General features: G+C 40.0%; 2 protein-coding genes across 9 annotated transcripts in view; one reads left to right on the top strand and one right to left on the bottom strand.

The window, feature by feature from the left end:
* The window catches only part of Shoc2 (SHOC2 leucine rich repeat scaffold protein), an 86,320-nt gene extending 81,830 nt beyond the window's left edge, over window positions 1-4,490 (bottom strand). The window contains exon 1 of one of the 3 annotated variants that reach the window (XM_021648938.2): window positions 4,355-4,490. The gene's annotated coding sequence lies outside the window, so the exon portion shown is untranslated. Of the gene's footprint in view, window positions 1-3,732; window positions 3,939-4,354 lie in introns of those variants that run through there. The other 2 variants (XM_060391109.1, XM_021648937.2) reach the window with 2 other exon arrangements.
* Window positions 4,317-18,762, top strand: Bbip1 (BBSome interacting protein 1). Of its 6 annotated transcripts, none has more exons than XM_021648943.2 (4): window positions 4,317-4,340; window positions 10,151-10,228; window positions 17,535-17,611; window positions 18,266-18,762. In XM_021648943.2, the coding sequence occupies exons 3-4, from the start codon at window positions 17,566-17,568 to the stop codon at window positions 18,430-18,432; spliced, it is 213 nt and encodes a 70-aa protein (XP_021504618.1). In that variant the 5' UTR covers window positions 4,317-4,340; window positions 10,151-10,228; window positions 17,535-17,565; the 3' UTR covers window positions 18,433-18,762. The 6 variants fall into 6 exon arrangements, with proteins under 6 accessions (XP_021504618.1, XP_021504620.1, XP_021504616.1 ...); XM_021648941.2 differs by lacking the exon at window positions 4,317-4,340 and adding an exon at window positions 4,462-4,600; XM_060391146.1 differs by lacking the exon at window positions 4,317-4,340 and adding an exon at window positions 5,123-5,296.
* Window positions 18,763-18,781: the final 19 nt, after the last annotated feature.

Raw genomic sequence — 18,781 nt, 5'->3', positions numbered from 1 at the left:
ATTAGTTTTCTTCAATATTGACAATGAGAACTACACACTTACTTAAGAAATACATGGTATCAACTCAAAAGCTTAAGTGCGCTTTGTAATTATAGTACTCTTCATGTGTTCCAATTTTGCTTCCCTGAACTAACAATGCTTTGCTAAAAAGTTGGGGACAAGGAGAATAAAAACTATTTTACCTTAAAATAGATATTTATTTTAGAATAAAAATTGTTTTCAGACTTAAAATGTTTTCTCCACCTTGTACTGATTAACAATCACATTTCAGATACTCTGCAAATGTCAAGTTCAAGCACACTACAAGTAGCCTGTAACTTATGAAACTTCAAATTTTAAGTCAAGTTTAGACAAGAATACTGCAAGTTCACTTGATTAAGAGAATACTTCTAAAAAGATCTACATGGCACAGCTCTGAAGGGGTGTAGCATGCATATGAAGACTAAGCAGTTAACGAAATGTAAAACTAGCAGATGGTTATGTTCATGCTTCAGTTCATTACCCTTAAATTATAAAACGTATGATACAAAATATATGATACAAGAAATATGGCATGTCTAACATTATATAAAATTACCCACCAGCCTAATTATTTACATGACTCATTGCAAGTATCACTTTACATATTTTTCTGTAAATTATTCAGGCAATGTCAATTCATTTACAACAGAACATTTACCCACTCACTAACAGTCTAACAACAATAAACACTGACATTTAGCCTAATATCTAAACTCTCTCCCTTAACTTAGAGAGTTTTGTAAACAAATTCCAGAAGTCTTACACCATGTCTAAGTTACAAACCTCAGAACTCTGTGAGGTAACTTATTTGGTTTTTTGGTTTGCATTTTGGTTTTTTGTTTTGCTTTGTTGTTGTTTTTAGTTTGGTTTTTTTGTTTGTTTGTTTGGTTGGTTGGTTGGTTTAAATTCTATCTTGGTTAAAGCAAAGATTTGGGGCCTCTTCGCACAGAAGCAGCATACGAAGGGCATAGCAACTGCATCTCAGAGACAGTCTCTCACTCAATCTTCACCTGCCAAGGACTCATACCTACAACTACACAAGAGATATCTAGCTTTCTTTTTGGTCTAAAATACCAAGAGTGTTTTTATATGTAAATTGCCCTTTAAAACCCAAAAGTGTTTTAGAAACATACAAGAAATATGGATAATTCAGCATATTTTAAAAACAAGTATGACTGAAATGTGTTACTTGCACAAAACATTCCAATTTTATTCACAGTTGATATGGGCAATCAAAGACAAAAAATATATACATTTGAGGCTGAAAAAAAAATGGCTTAGCAATTGAAGAGCGCTGGCTGCTCTTCTAGAGGATTGGAGTTCACTCCCAGAACCCACACGGCCACTCATGACCCTCTGTAACTCTAGTTCCAGGGTATCCGACATCAACTTCTGGCCTCTGACAAGTATGCATGTGCTACAGGGCACATGTGATAACAAATAAACTTATATACCAGAATAATCCAGAAGCCATTTTGCGATTATTTCATATAGACTACTACTAGTCATATCTGGAAGAGGGAAAACCATTGTGACTTTTCTGTCCCAAGTCACAGAAGGAACAGCTGGTTATTTATTTATGTACGTATTTATTGCAGGGCCAGGAAAAAAAAAAAAATCAAACCCAGGGCATTGTACATGTTATGCAAACACTCTACAACTTAGCTACATCTTTTCCCCAATGTGATAGTACTTGAAATGAATATCTAAGCATATCAAAAATAATTCTCATATTCCTATTTAAACAAAGTGTTTCACATTTATGAGTGGTTTTTAGGTCACATGCTGACTTATGACCAGTACTTGCTACAATTATCAAAAACAGTTCTAATCTACTTTCTTATTATGACATCTTACAAAATAAAAACCTAAAATGCAATCTAGGTTCAAAATATTAATATATCTCTTCATACCATTTTCAACCCATACTCACTTCTGAATAATGACAGAAAAAAAAAAACAATTATAAAACAAAGGCCAACTGAGACAAATAACAGTTTCTTCAGAAACTGAACAAGCATCTGGGGAAAATGTACCTCTTAGAATGAGGCCACGACTGTAACTCCAAACTGAGATTTCACGACTGTGTTTCATGATAGCTTTACGCTACGCCTTAGACAAACCTTCTCTGTCTGTTTTACTTGTAAACCCATACTCAAATAACATAAAAATACTTTGTCTTCATAAGTTTAAAAGACTTCATACTTAAATATTTTTAAGTATTCAGCCTAAGCTCCGTGTGTGGTGAATGATTAAATATTTAGGTAATCTATTCCTATAATCTTTAACTTTCATATAAAGAATAAAAACACTTGCAAAATGAAAATGTTTTTTAATTTGAATATGTAATTTAATTTGCAGTTACTGAATGTTACAAACTGTGAATAGCTAATCCTCTAAATGTCTTCAAATACATAGCAAAGAACAGTTATAAAAGCCATGCCAAGGAAGGGTGTCGGTGAAGGGGTGCAATAATAAATTTGGGTCTTTAAAATTAAAGGTCTTTGTCAGTGTTTATGACTAAAACACCAAAGCACTTGGTTGCACAAGTGTCCCCTTGGATTCTGAAAAACAGCAACCCAAAGTTTTTGATTCGGCAATCCCTCTGTGTAGATGCTGGAACTTCTGACATCCTGTACGAGATTACACAGGTGTGAGCTCTCAGACTAATCTTCGAGGCTGGAGACCAGTGTACCCCACAGTCCACATTTCCAACCTGATTTTTGCTTCCCCAGAGCCCTCAAAAACATCTGGGGGGACAGGTCGAAAAACGGGGTTTCCTTTTACTCTCATCACCCCCAAAATGATACAAGCGAATGGAAAGAAAATCGAATTTCCAAGTTTAAAGGTGAGATGAGATGGAAAACACACCCCAAGAGCATCATCTTCCCGATTCCCGGATAGACATGCTTTCCACCTGTTTGTGAACCCCTACTTGCACTTATCACACTCCCCTGCTGAGAGGGAAGAGGGGGAAGACACAGGGGAGAAGGGGAGTGGGGAGAGGCGGGGAAATTACTGCTTTGGAGTCCTTATTCTTCTACCTAGGCATGGGGGAGGGGATGGTACAAAACAATGGGTACCGAGGGGCTGGGGGGAAAATTTCTGCCCTGCAGCCTCCGGCGTTCCGAGCTGGGGGCGGGGAGTTACACTACTTTTCCTCCAGCCCTCGAAGCCAGCAGGGAGATTGCCATCAGGCTCGTTCAACTGGGCGGTCTCGGCGGCCACAACTCCTTTCACCCGGCAACACACCCAAAGCCAATTCACCACTCTCCCCGCGGGGTCTGTGGGGAGGAGACCGCCCAGCGCCGGGGACCTCGGAGGAGGCGCACAGACCCCACCCCGCAGCCCACGGCCGCGCCCGCCCGGCCGCCCGGCGCCAGCCGTCCCCAGCAGCCCGGCCGCCCCGCCGCCCCGGCCGCCCGGCGCCCCGAGCACCCGGGGCGCGACCGCCCGCCGCCCCGGGCCCGCGCCGAGCCCGGGCGCTGTCCCGGCCGCCGCTCCGCGCTAGGCCCGGCCGGCAGGCACGGCGGCCGGCGGCTCCCGGCGCCCTGTCCGCCGGGCCGGCGCGGGCAGCGGCTCCGAGGCCCCAGCGCCCCGCGCCCGAGCACCCCGGAAAGTGCCGCGGCGCCTCCCAGGGCCCCGAGTCCTCAGGCCTCGCCCCGGCCCCGGCGGCTCGCGCCTGTCAGGGCGCGCGGGGCCTCCCCTTACCGACGGCCGGCCGGCCCGCCCGACAGGCAGGAAGGCAGCGGGACCGACCCGCGGGCGCCCCTCCGCCTCTCGCGCCCCGGGTGCCGTCGGGAGCCGGGACTCCACCATCCCCGCTCACCTCCTTCCTCCTCCTCCTCCTCGTCCTCCGCTCCCCGAGCGACGCTCCCCTGCCACCGCCCCCCCGCCCCTCCCCCACCCGCTCCGCCCCTCCACACACTCTGGCTCCCACGCCCCGCCCCAGCCCTCCGGAGCGAGCCTGGCGTTCGCTGGGGAGGATGGCTGGGCGGAGCCATGGCAGGCGCAGGCGCCCAATCAGAGCGAGACGTTGGTGCCAGCTTCCCTCACCCCGCCCTTTCCCTCTCCTCCGCGGCTGTGCGCGCTCTCCCGCCCACTGGGCGCCGCTGGCTCGCTCCGCCACCGAGAAAGCCTCCGGCCGGGTAGAGAAACAACTCCCACTCGGAAGTTACGGTCGAAGCCCAGGCAGCCATAATTGATAATGGCAAGAGGCGTTTCCTGTCTCCCGTTTGACGTACGCTCTTCCCGCATTCGGTTCCTCCCTCCCCCGTTACCCTAGGCAACAGCGGAGCTGTCCGGGGAGGGGCGCAGCCGTACGTATACCTACAGAATTGTTGCACAGACAGTCCAATTTAGGCAAGTTAATTCGTGCTCAGGAGCTGCAGGTTTTGTTCTCAGGCCCTTTCCTGAGACGCCTGATCCCGTACGTAGAACTATAGCTTAGAGCTTCAAAACTCCCTCGCGCCGGAAGTTGCGCTTGGCACTTCCTCGTAGGGTCAGAGCCAGGAGGTGGGAGTAGGCGCCCCAGCCTGCACCCCGGGGGGTGCCTCCTCTCCCAGAGTTGAAGAGTGAGGTAAGTGTCCCTCGACGCCCAGCAGCGGGGCCGGCCGGGCCCGAAGAGCCGTGGGGAGGGAGCTCTGAGAAGACTAGCAGGCCCAGGGCCGCTTCCGCCGGCGGAGGGTATTCTTTCCGGCTCGTGGGGCGGTGGCCAGCCTTCCCTCCGCCCATCTGAGGTTCCCGGTAGGGCGAGGCTGCCCGCTCCACCGCACAGCCTGGCCCGGCAGCTAGCAGACCCTAGATCTGGGCCCTAGCAGCTGCCAGTGGAGCACCGACAGGCCTCCACGAGTTCCTATCAAGTTCAGTCCTTCCAGTGCATGACCATTAGAGACTGTTTCGGGAACAAAAAGGGATCAGTTTCCACCCCAACTATCAAAAAAAAAAAAAGTCTTTCCCCAGCCAAACAGCAACGCAAAACCTTCCCCCCGCCGCTTTTCGTTCACTTTCTGACTTTCCCACGCTTTCTGAACTGCCTTTCCTTCCTGGGCTCTTTGAAAGCTTTGACAAGAATTCTGAATTAAGGTGTATTGTAGTATTTAGTCCTGAGTGTCTACGATTGTGAATATCCTTTTGGAGAACATCTTGAAATATTAAAAATGGTTTTTTTAGCTCTTTAAATACATTATCTCATGTAGTAACTTCTGTAGACTTTTTGAGTCAAGTCAGTCGTTCTCCTAATTACGGATCGGGTTCCTAAAGCTGCAAGAAAAAGGTAAATTAAGAATTGCTTCTACCTACCCAATCGATAATGAAAATGCAAATCTACCTTTTCTACCAATATTCCAGAAAAATAGAAATACTCTTTATTTCTTCTGGGGTTATTTATTGCAGTCTGCTGTCACCTTTTGTGATTTATGTTCATGATTGTTATCCTTGGAGAGCTGTTTTCAAATTCTCTCCAACAGGAAATGATTTCCTCTGACCTTATATAGCACTTCTTACACATAGTAGTCCCTATTTCATATATCACACCTCCTTACATGTTTTTTGCTTCATGACTGTTTATGAGTGAATAAAATGGTTTGTGTGGGATTCATATGCTGTACACATTATTAGCTTTGTCCTGGGCATCCAAGACACTTCTGTATCAGAAATTAAGCATAATCCCTGGTACTCTGATTTTGTGTGTGTGTGTACCCTCTGAAATCTTTACAGCATAATCCCCCTCCCAAATGTTTTATTGTGAAAAGATGCAGACATTAGAAAGCTTAAAAAGGCTAGGTGTGATGATGCACTTGGATTGAAGCAAGAGAATGTCACATTCAAAGCCATTTGAATACATACAGAAATCCTATCTCAAAAAGGAGGGAGGAGTGAGGGGAGAAAAGCTCAGATGCTGTACAGTCATATCCACTGTGTATAATACTTAACATACTGCTATGTACACATTTCTTTCCTCGAATTCCTACTTTAGTACTATTTAGAAACAGATTATAGGTCTGAAGTTAGGCAGTCACCCTCAACATGAATTTCCTAAGAACTTTGAAGCAGAGAAACTAAAAAGTATAGTATCATTGAAACCAAAAAACACAGAAAATACACAAACCAAAATCCTGAGTTTTGTATTGTACATGGACAGTGCCACTCTAACTTTAGAACTGTCCCCATCTTCTTCCTCGCTGCGACACTGACATTTTGAAGAAGTCAATACCAGGAAGCATTGTTGGAAAAGGATTCCTTTCCTTATTTCATGTGAACTACAAGTTAGACTGAAGGCTTGATTAAGCTTAGTTCTATGTTGTGCAGGACTGTGGAAATAGTTCTCAGCTGTGTTCTCAGATGCAACTACATGTGCCCTTGCCTTCTGTTACAGGTCAAGTCCATCCAAGTTGGCACGCTGAGGCTTTGACATTTAATTTGTCTGTGTCTATAGTGTGTTTAATAGTGCCCTCGGCTGGCAATATGGATCTTTTTAATAAATGTTGCTACTTTGCATATGCTTGAAGCTGATGCAATGAAATCTATACTGTAAATAAAAGTATACTGATGTCAGCAAGGTTTCTTGAGTTTCAAGTCCTGGCACTCTGCAGACTGCTGTTGAAAGATGTGTAGCTCTGTAATTCAAATACATGAATGTTGATCTTATCATGGCAGATACCACAGCAACTGTTGTCCATCTGGCTACAATCCAATTTAGGCAAAGTTATTTTCTCCCTGAAAGATCTAATTGGTCCTGTTATTTCTGTGATAGCATTGCCTATTAAAAATTGCAAAATCAAGATTATACTGAACACTTAGTTCATTAGGACTAATGAACTAAGTGCCCAGTAGATAGAGAACCATTGAATTTAGTTTATAATCACGAGAGGAAAACTCTCAAGAATGCAAAATTCATGTATTCCTCCTACCCTATACTTTTCATCATGAAAGTGAAAAGAAATTTCTTGGGTTAGTGTAGACTGTTTATAGCCATCACAGTGAAAGTTAGTTTCAGTTGATTTCTTTGTATAGGAGGAAGTGTGTTCCTATATGATTGTGAAACAATTTTAACTTACTATTGAATTCAGGAAGGCTAAATGTAATAGTTGAGAGTAGGTTTTGGAATCAGACCTGGACTTCAGGAATTGCTCATTCACTAGCTGAGTGTTTATGGGCTGTTTAAAACTAAATTTGAATAGAAGTCAAGTGTTATATAGAATACTGTAGCTTGCCTCCCAGCATACAGAATGTAGTCAAGAGGATGGTTGTTATTAACTTCTAAAGCAGTCTAGTTTAGGCACGTGTTGGGCATTAAAATATTAAGAAAGTCAGTGTGTGTGTGAGAGAGAGTGTATGTGAGAGAGAGAGAGTTCTTCCAGTTCAATGTCAAAAACAAAAGATTTTAATTCACAGGTTCTGGAGGGCTTTAATGAAGCAAGATTTTTATGCAGAATGAGATTTGAGGACTTGGCTTTGGAAAACAATGTAAACTATCAAATACTTCTCTTACATACTATGGGAATGGCTAACCATTTATCTAACTACTAATTAACTTTTTCACAGAGGTGAACGGTTAGTCTTTTTAAGATTGTCACCTAGAACTGAACTTTGAAACCAGTTATTAGAGAGCAGTATTTCACAGAAGATGAGTGCGCAGTTAACAGTGATATGTGTTGGTGGAGTCTTCCAGGGCCTATGGCATCATCCAGATCTTCCGTGAACAGTTCCTGTTCTGAAGCTCAGGCATATTTCAGAAACTAGACACCACACATTTTATTAACATGACTCTCAGTTAATTAGCCAAATTGAGCATGTTGCAACACATTTATACTGGCAGATGCCAACTAGCAAAGCAGAATAGAATCTACTGTGTCTCCAACTGCCCGATATCTGATGTCATTTGGCTTCTCCACATGAATGTTATCAGTCTGGCATATGAGCAATTGCTTAAGTACACTGGGTGTCACTACTGTGTATCTACTGGGAAACACATTCTCTCTGGACATTCTCTCACCTTTTTATTAGCTTATACTAGATAATCTATATGAGACTGGGGGTATAGCTCAGCGGTGAGTGCTTATCTATTGTGTACAAGGCCCTAAGTTTAATCCCTTTTACTGCCCCACCCCCTATTCCTCCAAAAGCTATGCTTTTGAAAATTCATCTATCATTCAACTTCAACTTTTGAATAAAACAAAGCATAATTTTTTGTTATTCCTACAATTCTATGCCATGCGCATTTGAAACTGTACCCCAAACTGAATTGACTTTAAAAGAGCTAACTTAATATTCACAAAAGAATTCATTTTAAAAGCCCTAACAATGAATATTCTTTTTATTATACAGTTGTTTCTGGTGCTTCAAGCTCTACGATTTCGATCTTAATGTCTGCCGAGTCCAGTGGTTTGTACCAGTAGTACCAACTACTCTCAAGGATGAAGCAGAAGGATTACTTGAGCCCAAGAGTCCCAAAGCAACCTAGGCAAATGCATCGAGATCCTATCTCAGAAGGAGTTGGGAGGGGTTGAAGAAATGCCTCAGCCATTAAAGACTAGGGTTACAATTAATAAAAATAAATAAAACGCCAACCAAACAAGCCAGTCTGTGCACAACTGATGCAGTTAGACAACTTGGCATGTATTTCACAATGGCTCTGTCTTACTGCAAGTCAACGTCAGATACAGCTAAGCTCATAAGGGAGGAATTAAAGGGAAGAGTAAGGGCTGCAGAATTTGAACGTACATATTTAGCAAATACTACCAAATACAGCTAAGATTTGGATTTTATGTCAAATCTGCAGGTTTTCAAAATTAGTTCAAATACTTTTTAAACATCTAATAGACCAGAAGAAATAAAATAAGGGCTCCAGCTTTATGATGTCTATATTTCTTACATAATAAAAAACACTAGGTTTTGTTTAAAGACCCTCAGAATGCTTTAAAGTACTATTACTTCTCTTGGTAAGAATCAATTCACTTGTCATCTCTACCAAAAATTCAAGATAGATTTTTAGCATACAACAGACTTCTGTTTCTTTGGTTACAGTCTGCATGGGTTTCTGGTCTCCACTGCTCTCTTAAAACCTTTGACATGATTTCAACCTTCAGTTATATCTATTTGATGTACATTTGCTTTATCATACATTCAAAAACATTTAAGAATACAATTTGGCAGTGCATGCTGCCTCAAATTTAAATCCTTTAAAAAGTGTTGAAACATGTTTTAATAGATCATGCCATCTTATAGGTACTATGGTTTCTATAAAGATTTGAAGATTTTTGAACTCAGGAAATCCCTTAATGGCAATGAAGAGCAAGTTCATCATTACATGAAAATTCAACCTAGGATAGTAAACCATACTGGATTTCAAATATCTACTATTATTTACCTATCAAATATCTACTATTATTTGTCTATCTCCACTATTATAATATCTATTGCAAACAGAAGTTTACAATTTTGGATAGATAATACCAAGCTGGAAATTGGTTAAATATATTCAGGATCACACAACTAAGTTATCCATCAGTATAACTTTAGTATTCCACTTAAGATATGTACATGAAACAGAGCAAAGCCAGCTAGCTAATTAGCCCAGAGTACAACTCTGTGTCCCATTTAAAGTATAAATGTAAATAGGTTTCTAAAAGAAAATATTCCAGCCCAAGCTTGTTTTACTCCAACCATATATTACTTTGTTTTTGGTGCCACAGCTTGCGTTTTTTAGCTAGACAGAGACATGACCTAAAGCTTATAGCCCTGTTTAGCTATTGAACATATTGCATGTATGCTCAAAATGAGACATTCCCATGGCACATTCTTTCAAAACATGATACTTGGGGCTGAGGATCCACAGTAGAACTCTTCCTTAGCATACATAAGACCCTGACTTGATCACCAGCACTATGGAAGAAAGCTGTAAGTAAAACCCATGGCCAAAAAAACCTGCTTGCCATCCTATGCTGTTTTCAGGGTGGTATCAAACATGATAACTAGCATACTCGATAGAAGTTGAGAAAGAACACTTACATGCTATATACAGTGAGACAGTCGCTAATGATATAAAAGGGTAATTTAGTGTTTATTTTTTAAACAGGTACACATTTCTTAGACTTTCTGACTCATTTTTACCTTGTTCTCTTAACAGTAATCAGTGACTTCAAATCTGCCTGTTCCAGTAGATTGTGAAGAGTATTACTTCAGCCTTCACTGGTTTCTACTCACTGTAAGCTCTTCTTGTCTAACATCTTAAATGTTTGTACTCTTTTTCTTTCCGTGGGCCTCCAAGCTATTCGCCCAGGTGTAGCATAGAGAAAACTGAAAAGAGAAGCAGCTAATGGACTGTGATAAATGAGAGTCCAAGTCCTTTTTCTTCACTTAACAATTATATAATCTTAAAGATGATTGCTTTTTCTAGTCTCTTTACATTTTGCAATATGACTGTCCCAGCCTTCTGAGTGCTGGGACTAAAGGTGTACACCAGCACTGCCCAGCCCAGCTAGATTCATTCAAACTAATCTGTGTTTTAAGATTACTACTAAGAGAATAGGGCTGTAGAGGGAATGGTGGGTTGTCTGTAGCCATACCACTGTGAATAGGGCTGGCCTTGGAAGCAGGTTCTCACCTATTAAAACAGTGGATGGGATGATATGTAATTCTGAATTGTTCCTTACTGTTATGTTTTTATTCATTAAACATTAGTAATAAGCCCCCATAACTGTTATTAGACATTTTTCCCGAGAATCTAGTTTTATGGCATTATAGTGGTACAGCACGGTAAAAATTGCTAATATTGATTGAGCTCCTATGTGCTACTACGAATTGGTGTGAGGTTGCTTTATGCATTCTTTACTTGCCATGCATTATTATGGCATGTGTGTACCTACACACACAAAATAAGCAAAATGCTAACTGTGCTTTGAAAGAAAAAAGATGCTTAACTGCTGTGTATACTTGTCTTTTTACCACTGATCCCACCACCCACCATTTTCTTCATCCTTGAGTAATTCAATGTACCTCTCTCATTGATACTGATGGACAACCAACTATCTCTAGCTCAGTCATTTTTACCTTCCAACTGGGCTTTCATACTTGGTGAGCCTCCTGAATTGTGATGTCTTAAGCCAGTGTTCTGTTGCTGTGAAGAAACACCATGACCAAAGCAACTCTTATAAAAGCAAGCATTTAATTGAAGACTTGGTTAGTTTTAAATGTTTAGTCCATTATCATCATGGCAGAAAGCTTGGCAGCATACAGGCAGAAATTGTACTGAAGAAGTAGCTTAGAGCTATATTTGTATCTGCTGGCCAAGAGACTCTGGTCTTGGCATGGGCTTTTGAAACCTCAGTGACACACTTCATCCAACAAGGCCGTAACTCCTAATCCTTTCAAATAATGCCACTCCTGGTGACCAAGCATTCAAATCTATGATCCTATGGTGCCAATCTCATCCAAACCACTGTAAATGGTCTTTACTCCTTTCCAAATCTGAATACCTGCAAAATTCAATCATTTTGGCTTTTCTCAATCATCTCTGATTACTTTCTTATCACCCAAACTGGTGTGTAGTGGTAAGAGATGTGAATCTCAGCCTCTCATATATCATTGAATATCCTTTCCATCTGTTCTCATTTCTTTATTTTATAGATGCATACTCTTAAAACAATTGTACTTCCCTTACTGATCCCAATGCCTCTGCTATCTTTTCTGGGCTTGCCTTCGTAGAATGTTTTTTGTTTTGTTTTTTTTTTTAAGAAATCATACTATATGCCTTAAAGTCTTCCAGTTCCCTGATACCTATATGTCTATATATTTTCTATAGGATATAAGGTACAGTTTTAGTAATTTTAGTATTTAACCTTTTGCTTTGTGGCCACTTTAGAGATCTATCTATCCCTGATCAAAGGACTACGGTCTAGGCTGTTTTTCTCAAATGGGTAATAGATGAAATGTTGGAGTTATCTCTTCTACAGGTCTGCAATATTAAAGTCTAGCAGATGACGGTAGGAGCAAACTTTTTTTTTGTTCTTTCTAATTTCTTTTTATTTTATTATTATTTTTTTTTATCAGTTACATTTTATTAACTCTGTATCCCAGCCGTGTCCCGATCCCTCATTCCCTCCCAGTCCCTCCCTCCCTCCCTCATCTCCACCATGCCCCTTTCCAAGTCCACTGATAGGGGGGACCTCCTCCCCATTCATCTGATCCTGTTTTATCAGGTATCTTCAGGACTGGCTGCAAAGCCCTCCTCTGTGGCCTAACAGGACTGCTCCTCCCTTCGGGGGTGGGGAGACCAAAGAGCCAGTCATTGAGTTCCTGTTAGAAATAGTCCTTGTTCCCCTCACTTTGGGAAACCAATTGGTTACTGAGCTACCACAGGCTACATCTGAGCGGAGGTTCTAGAGAGCAAACTCTTTTACAAGGTCTTATAAACATTTTTCTTTGGCTTTCAAAGTTGTCTTGGTATTATTACAGTGAAGCTGATACTTAATGGAGAATATGTATACCATTGTTTTGCTGGCTCGATCTACCACTATCTCTTGCCTTCTCCTTAAACATTCCTAATTCCCTTTGCCTATTGGGTATATGATATTTGGGTATATGATATTTGGAGTGGAGGACACATATGGTACAGCATATGTGCAGTCAAAAGAAACCTTCAGCAGTCAGTTCTTCCCTGCTACCAGGGGCTACCACCAGGGTCAACTCAACTATCTTGGATTTATCTTTACATATTATTCAGAAAAAAAAAATCGTGATTTCAAATTAGCTTTATTGTAAATAATGTTTTCCTTAGTGTGTGTTCCACCTATTGTGTTTTATCACGTATTACATCTAGTATGTTTGTAATAGATTTTGTACCATTTTCAGAGGATTAAATAAGTTTGGCAAATAACACATTTTCAATTCTGTTGTTGCAGATTCATTACATACTGTAGTATATTGAAGTTTCAAAAAAAAGTCGTGATGTTAAAAAATCTTTTTTCCTTCCAGTGGGATCTCAAGTATTAGTAACTATAAAATTCTCCCAGGAAATCTATTAACATGTCCAAGTACAACATAATGTGATTTATTGTACAAATCAGTGGTACTTACACCAGGTTACAAATGCTTCAAGTCACATACAGACATTCAGGGCAGAATGGATGCAAGCAAGGCTGAGAATAATGAACTTGCAGACCATTAATTTCCATGTTCAGTTATTTGGTGCCGAATTCCCTGAGCGAATGTCATTTCCCATAACCCCTTCACATTCACCTAACCAAAAAAAAAAAAAAGGTATTCTCTACCCAATGTAAAACTTTACTATGATAAAATGCTTAGAGGAGCAAATCTCTTGGACACCAGAGACAGTAACTAACTAAAGCACATAGTAAGACTGAGGACATGAATTATTAGAGAAGGTTGAGCTTGTGAAGATGGACTGCTCAATGCTCAGCTTCCAAAACTACTGTAGGAAACACAGGCATTAACGATACAGCTCACTGGCAAAATGCTTGCCTAATGTGCACAATGGTAAAATTTCTATTTCCTAATAATTTGTTCATTAAATACTTATTAATGATAGGTCACTATGATTTTCAAATATACAACAAGCTCAAAAACTGAACAAAAAAAAAAAAACCACTCTTATCAGTACTGACACGTATAAACGAAAAATCGGACTGTAGCAATCCAAATGAATTCTCAGCCATGCATGTGTAAGCTTACCGAGAAAGGTCTCCTTAACAACAGATACACGGTCAATAGCTTTATTTTACAAACATGTATCTTAGGATTATAATTAAAATTTATAAATATTTTTGTAGCCAGATAATATAATATGATCAGTAAAATATCAAGTGTGAAAATGTCACATTAGATTAAAATTGTGATATAAATAGAAAGATCTAGGGATAAAATGAACGCAAAATTCCTAAGAAAGAACCTCATTTTTAAAAAACTGTTAGCTGATTGTTGTGTTTACACTGAATGCTTTGAAACTTGTGGTAAGTATGTGGGAATCATGCCCTTTATAACTATTACAAATGAAAAATGTACTAAATATGCTGTTGATTTTTTAATGTGTTTGATTTAAAAATGTGTAAAGTGATGAATTTAGTTTCTCCAGCATATCTCAAAGACTCTGCAGGTAAGAAATTAAAGACAGCATGCATTCATGAAGTTAAGGACGCTTTAGTGATCTTTTCTTTCTACTCCAAGGACTTCCAACTTGTCCAGATACATGATTGATTTTAAAAGATATCTATCTTTCTTACACAAGTTTTTCAGTGCTCCAAAAACAGTAAAATATCTTCTGACAAAGGTTTTGCCTTCTTTTGAGTTCTTTCTGCATTCAGTTTAAGATATCCAGTACAATGGTAGTTTGCATACTTCCTCATGATTTAAGAACACTGCCCATAAGAACTATATTCTCTGTTATAGATTACAAAGTTTATAAAAGGAAAGAAAGCAGCAAAGTATTTTCCAGTCACACTGAAAAAGGGCTTCAAAAAAAAATGATATTTAGTTGAACATTAACAATCTGGGTAACAATACATTGTGTACTTCAGCATTTCATTATTTCTTGTCTTAATATGCCATCACTGTCTGGATCAGTTTTTAATCTGAGATAATATTCTAGTCTGTGCATAACCCATACTTTAACTCTTGGCCAGTTGGAGAACCAGTGGGCTCTGTGTTGCTGTTTGCTAGTCAGTGTCATTGTTAATGTGGTGCTCAATAGGCATCCCTACTCTCAAGCATTCTACTACAGCTTCATTGAAGTACTGTTTGGTTCTAGTTCATAAAGCAGAGAAGCTGTACTAAAAGGTTGAAACAGGTTGCCCATCTTCGTAAGCCTTTCACTGTTGCAGTTAACAGGCATTTTGACTTGTCTACAATTCCCAGACAGCAAATAGCACATAAAAATAGTCTTTGCTTAAGTGTTACCCTAATGGGACCTTAGTTTCCTATTAACTGCCTTCTGTTGTTTCTCTTCCCTTAAACTTAGCTGTAGGCTCCAAAAGGCAAAAGATTTTTATTCACTGATGAACACTGTCTGGCACGTTAGGTAGACCCTCATTTACTGAATGGCCATGGAAGTTTTTCAACACACATTTCAGTAATAACTGCTTGTTATGTTTCTCTTTTGACCCATCTCTCTTTGGTTTTGTACACACCCCACTTACATCAATAATACGCTTACAAGTAGCTACAACTCCTTAGAAAACACTACATCCTACAAAACACTTTTGTTTGGCTAATAACAGACGGCTATGAGGAAAAAAAATAATAATGTTCCTTCCTATTCTAGACTCCCAAGGCAGCTAATTATCAAAACCGTGTATCCTGGCCAATGCTGGCCATCAGATCTCCACCTTGCTTATGTTAGCCCTTCCCTTCCTGTTTCTCTCCTGTAAAGGCCTAAGGGGCCTAGAACAAGAGTCAGTCCTACAAAGGCAGAAACTACCTAAGCAAATGAGGGCACTGATTGTACCCACACCAGACCCCACCCACTCTTTGCCAGTCCTTTAGCCCCACCACCTTTCCATTAACAATGGTCAGTCAAGCAGAAAGGAACATCAAGTTTCACTGTTTTCTTCAGGTTGTTATTTTAGATGTGTAACAAATATAAACTAAAGGAAAATGGGGTAGTGATTTAATTGTACAAAGCTACAGTTGCTCATTCTATAAACAGCTAAACTTAATCTACTATGATAGATAGCATTTTGGTGGTGTGAAGTTACTATACTTTTCTCAAAATCAGTAATGTTCACTGTTTAGTGGCATATCAGATCTGTACCTAATGCAAGCACAGAATTTTTTTTTTTCCCCAAGACAGGTTCTCTCTGTGTAGCCCTAGCTGTCTTGGCCCTAACTCTGTAGACCAGGCTGGCCTCAAACTCAAAGAGATCCAGTGCCTCTGCTTCCTGAGTGCTGAGATTAAAGGTGTGTGCCTCCACTATCATTGCCCAGCTCAGGCACAGTACTGTCATTGTAATGTTTTTAATGGAGAGGTTAGGGGATTCAGTGGTTATATTCCTTTTAATTGGTGCTATGCAATGTTATAAGCCCTCAACGCAATCTGAAAGAAAAAGGCTGTGGTTATTAGGTATCAGGCCTAAATAGCTGTGCATTCTAAGAAAACTGCATAGTGCACTTACCTCATACTTCATTTAGTAGTGAGTTGCTTTCCTGGCCTATTCCTTACTTCATCATCTCTCCCTGATGGAGCAGAGAGAGAACAGGAATAAAACTTGAAAACAGATTCTACAAGGCATATAGAGGTTTCTTGGGAACCTAGAAATTCCAGAGTAATTTGAAAGAGAAGATAACCAGCTTGAAGGATACACCATAGAAAGCTTTTATTAGGAATGTCGAAGTAGTGGAACAAGAATGACAAAGAAGAGAAGCAGCTTCACTTAGTTATAATTAATTTGCAGTGGGTGGAAAAGGCAGGCACCAAGCCAGCATCACTACTTTATAAAGTTGGTGGTGATGTTGTGAAAGGCATATGGCAAGGTTGCATCACTGTGGTCAAGCATCACTAAATGGGTGGCACTGTCTGGAAAAGCATATTAGAAAAACATCATTCTATAACTTGATCCAGAACACTTGGAGCAAGTGTTTTTGGCTGCAAGTAGCATGTGTTTAGATAGCTGTAACAATTGTAATATAAGGGTATAGCCTGGTCTTTTAGGATCTAGTGTCTCAGTAGGACCACTACTAGAAGTGTAATTCATGTCTCTTTTGTAGCTTGTTGACCCACAATGTTGCTTCTCTACAGATTAGAGCTGTGCACCCAGGAATTCATCTTTATGCTATTTTCTGCTATAGCAAGGAAGTTGAAAAGTAGAAATAGGCTGTTTAAGAAAAATAATTTCGGGGACTGGACAGATAGATGGTTCAGTGATTAAAAGCACTGGCTGCTCTTCCAGAGAACTCAGGTCAATTCTCCGCACCCTCATGGCAGCTCACATCTGTCAACTCCAGTTCCAGAGGATCAGACATACATGTAGAAAAAACACCAAAGTACATGTCATTTTAATATATATTCTTAAAAGAGAAAAAAAAAATGCTAAGAATTGTTTGCCCAATACCTCCTTTTTGTCTCTTCACCCCTTTTCAGTTGGTAGTTATGTTGATAGTCAGTTGGTAGTTATTGTCTCCCCTGGGGAGAAAAGCTGTCTGTGAACCAAGCTATAAAATGCCTTTTCTCAATTGACTGATTTAAAAAAAAAAAAAAAAAACTTATTTCAAAATTTAAAAAATTAAAATTAAAAAAATATTTCAAAATTTAAAAAAAAAACTTTCCTAGTATGGCAAAAAGTTAGAATGCTTAATTTTCCAATTACTATTGAATAAAAATTGACAAGCTATAGATAGACATAAAACATCTCACCCTTATTTATTTCAGTGAAGACAATCACAGAAAACTAATGAGAAAATCACATAGGTAGGATAGTTCACTTTCGTGAATTGTGGTTTGTTGTGGTCTCCAGTTGTATTCCTTGGGAATTTTAATGTTAGTAATTGATTTCTCATTGAAGGAGCAAAAGCACTGAATCCGGCAGTTTACAAATGGCAGAAGTCAAGTCCATGTTCCGGGAAGTCCTGCCAAAGCAAGGTATATCTCACAAGTATTTGGGTCATAGGCTACTAGAATCTTATAAAGTCAGCTGGACAGTGTCACACAGCCAAATAGCTAAAGTATCTGCAACTACTTTGGTGTGTATTCCTCATTTATTATACACTCACATTGTTTTCATGAGCAAGGTGGAAAAAAATTCTCATCTTCCAATAAAAGAAGACCTAAAAATTAAGTGCTGTTTCTTATAACTAGAAATCCTGTTGTACCTAGGTGCAGAGGACAATGTGAACTTGTCACTGACATGAAATTCAATGGAAGAGTCAAAGTATGGGGAAATTACCCTAAATCAAACTTAGTAAGAAAAGCTAACCAAAATAAGCCATTCATAAAATTGAGCGTTCATGTTAAATATTGCACCTTGCTATGTTTTGTGGTGTGTGTATATATTCTTCCAACTAAACATCTGGCCTCAACAGCTACGGTGTATGGAAGGTTAAGAGCCTAGCATCAAAGTCCAGCTCTTGTTACCTGACCCTTCAGTGCTGAGCAATGTTGCTTGCAGATTACAGCATTGTCAGTCTAGGAGTAGGAACGTTTTCAATGACAGCTAAGTTTTTAGACTTACATTCTGGTTGCAAATCAAAACCACCAAGTATCTTCCTCCATTAATTCCTCATTTCTTATTAATAGGGCAGTTGTCTGTGGAAGATGTAACCACAATGGTGCTGTGTAAGCCCAAGCTTCTACCCTTAAAGTCTCTGACTCTGGAAAAGCTGGAGAAGATGCAGCAGGCAGCACAGGATACAGTCCGTCAACAAGAAACGGCAGAAAAAGACGACCGGCAAAGAACCCATTGACCAGTACCACTTAAAAGGATGCCCCATCTTACCCCTTAACTGTTCAGTAATTAAAAACTATTCTGCAGATGTAGGCTGAAACCGCATAATCAAAGTGGGCATTCTTAACATTAAAACCCAGAACTTGGGAATTTAAATATTGGTTTGTGTTAAAAGAAAAACTTTGAACCAGGTTTTATAGAATTTTGAAAAGTTTATAAATTATTTACCATACCATATTGTTATGAATATAAAGATTAAATGCATCTTTTATGGGGGAAGGATTTCTTCGTGTTTATTAGAAACCTTGATCTGAAAATAAACTCTTATTGGGCTTGTACATTAAAGTAACCAATTGTGTAGCAAGTCA

The sequence above is a fragment of the Meriones unguiculatus genome, chromosome 1, assembly GCF_030254825.1.
Source record: "Meriones unguiculatus strain TT.TT164.6M chromosome 1, Bangor_MerUng_6.1, whole genome shotgun sequence".
Taxonomy (NCBI): domain Eukaryota; kingdom Metazoa; phylum Chordata; class Mammalia; order Rodentia; family Muridae; genus Meriones; species Meriones unguiculatus.
Note: the sequence above shows the minus strand (reverse complement) of the source record. Positions and strands in the feature narration are given on the sequence as shown.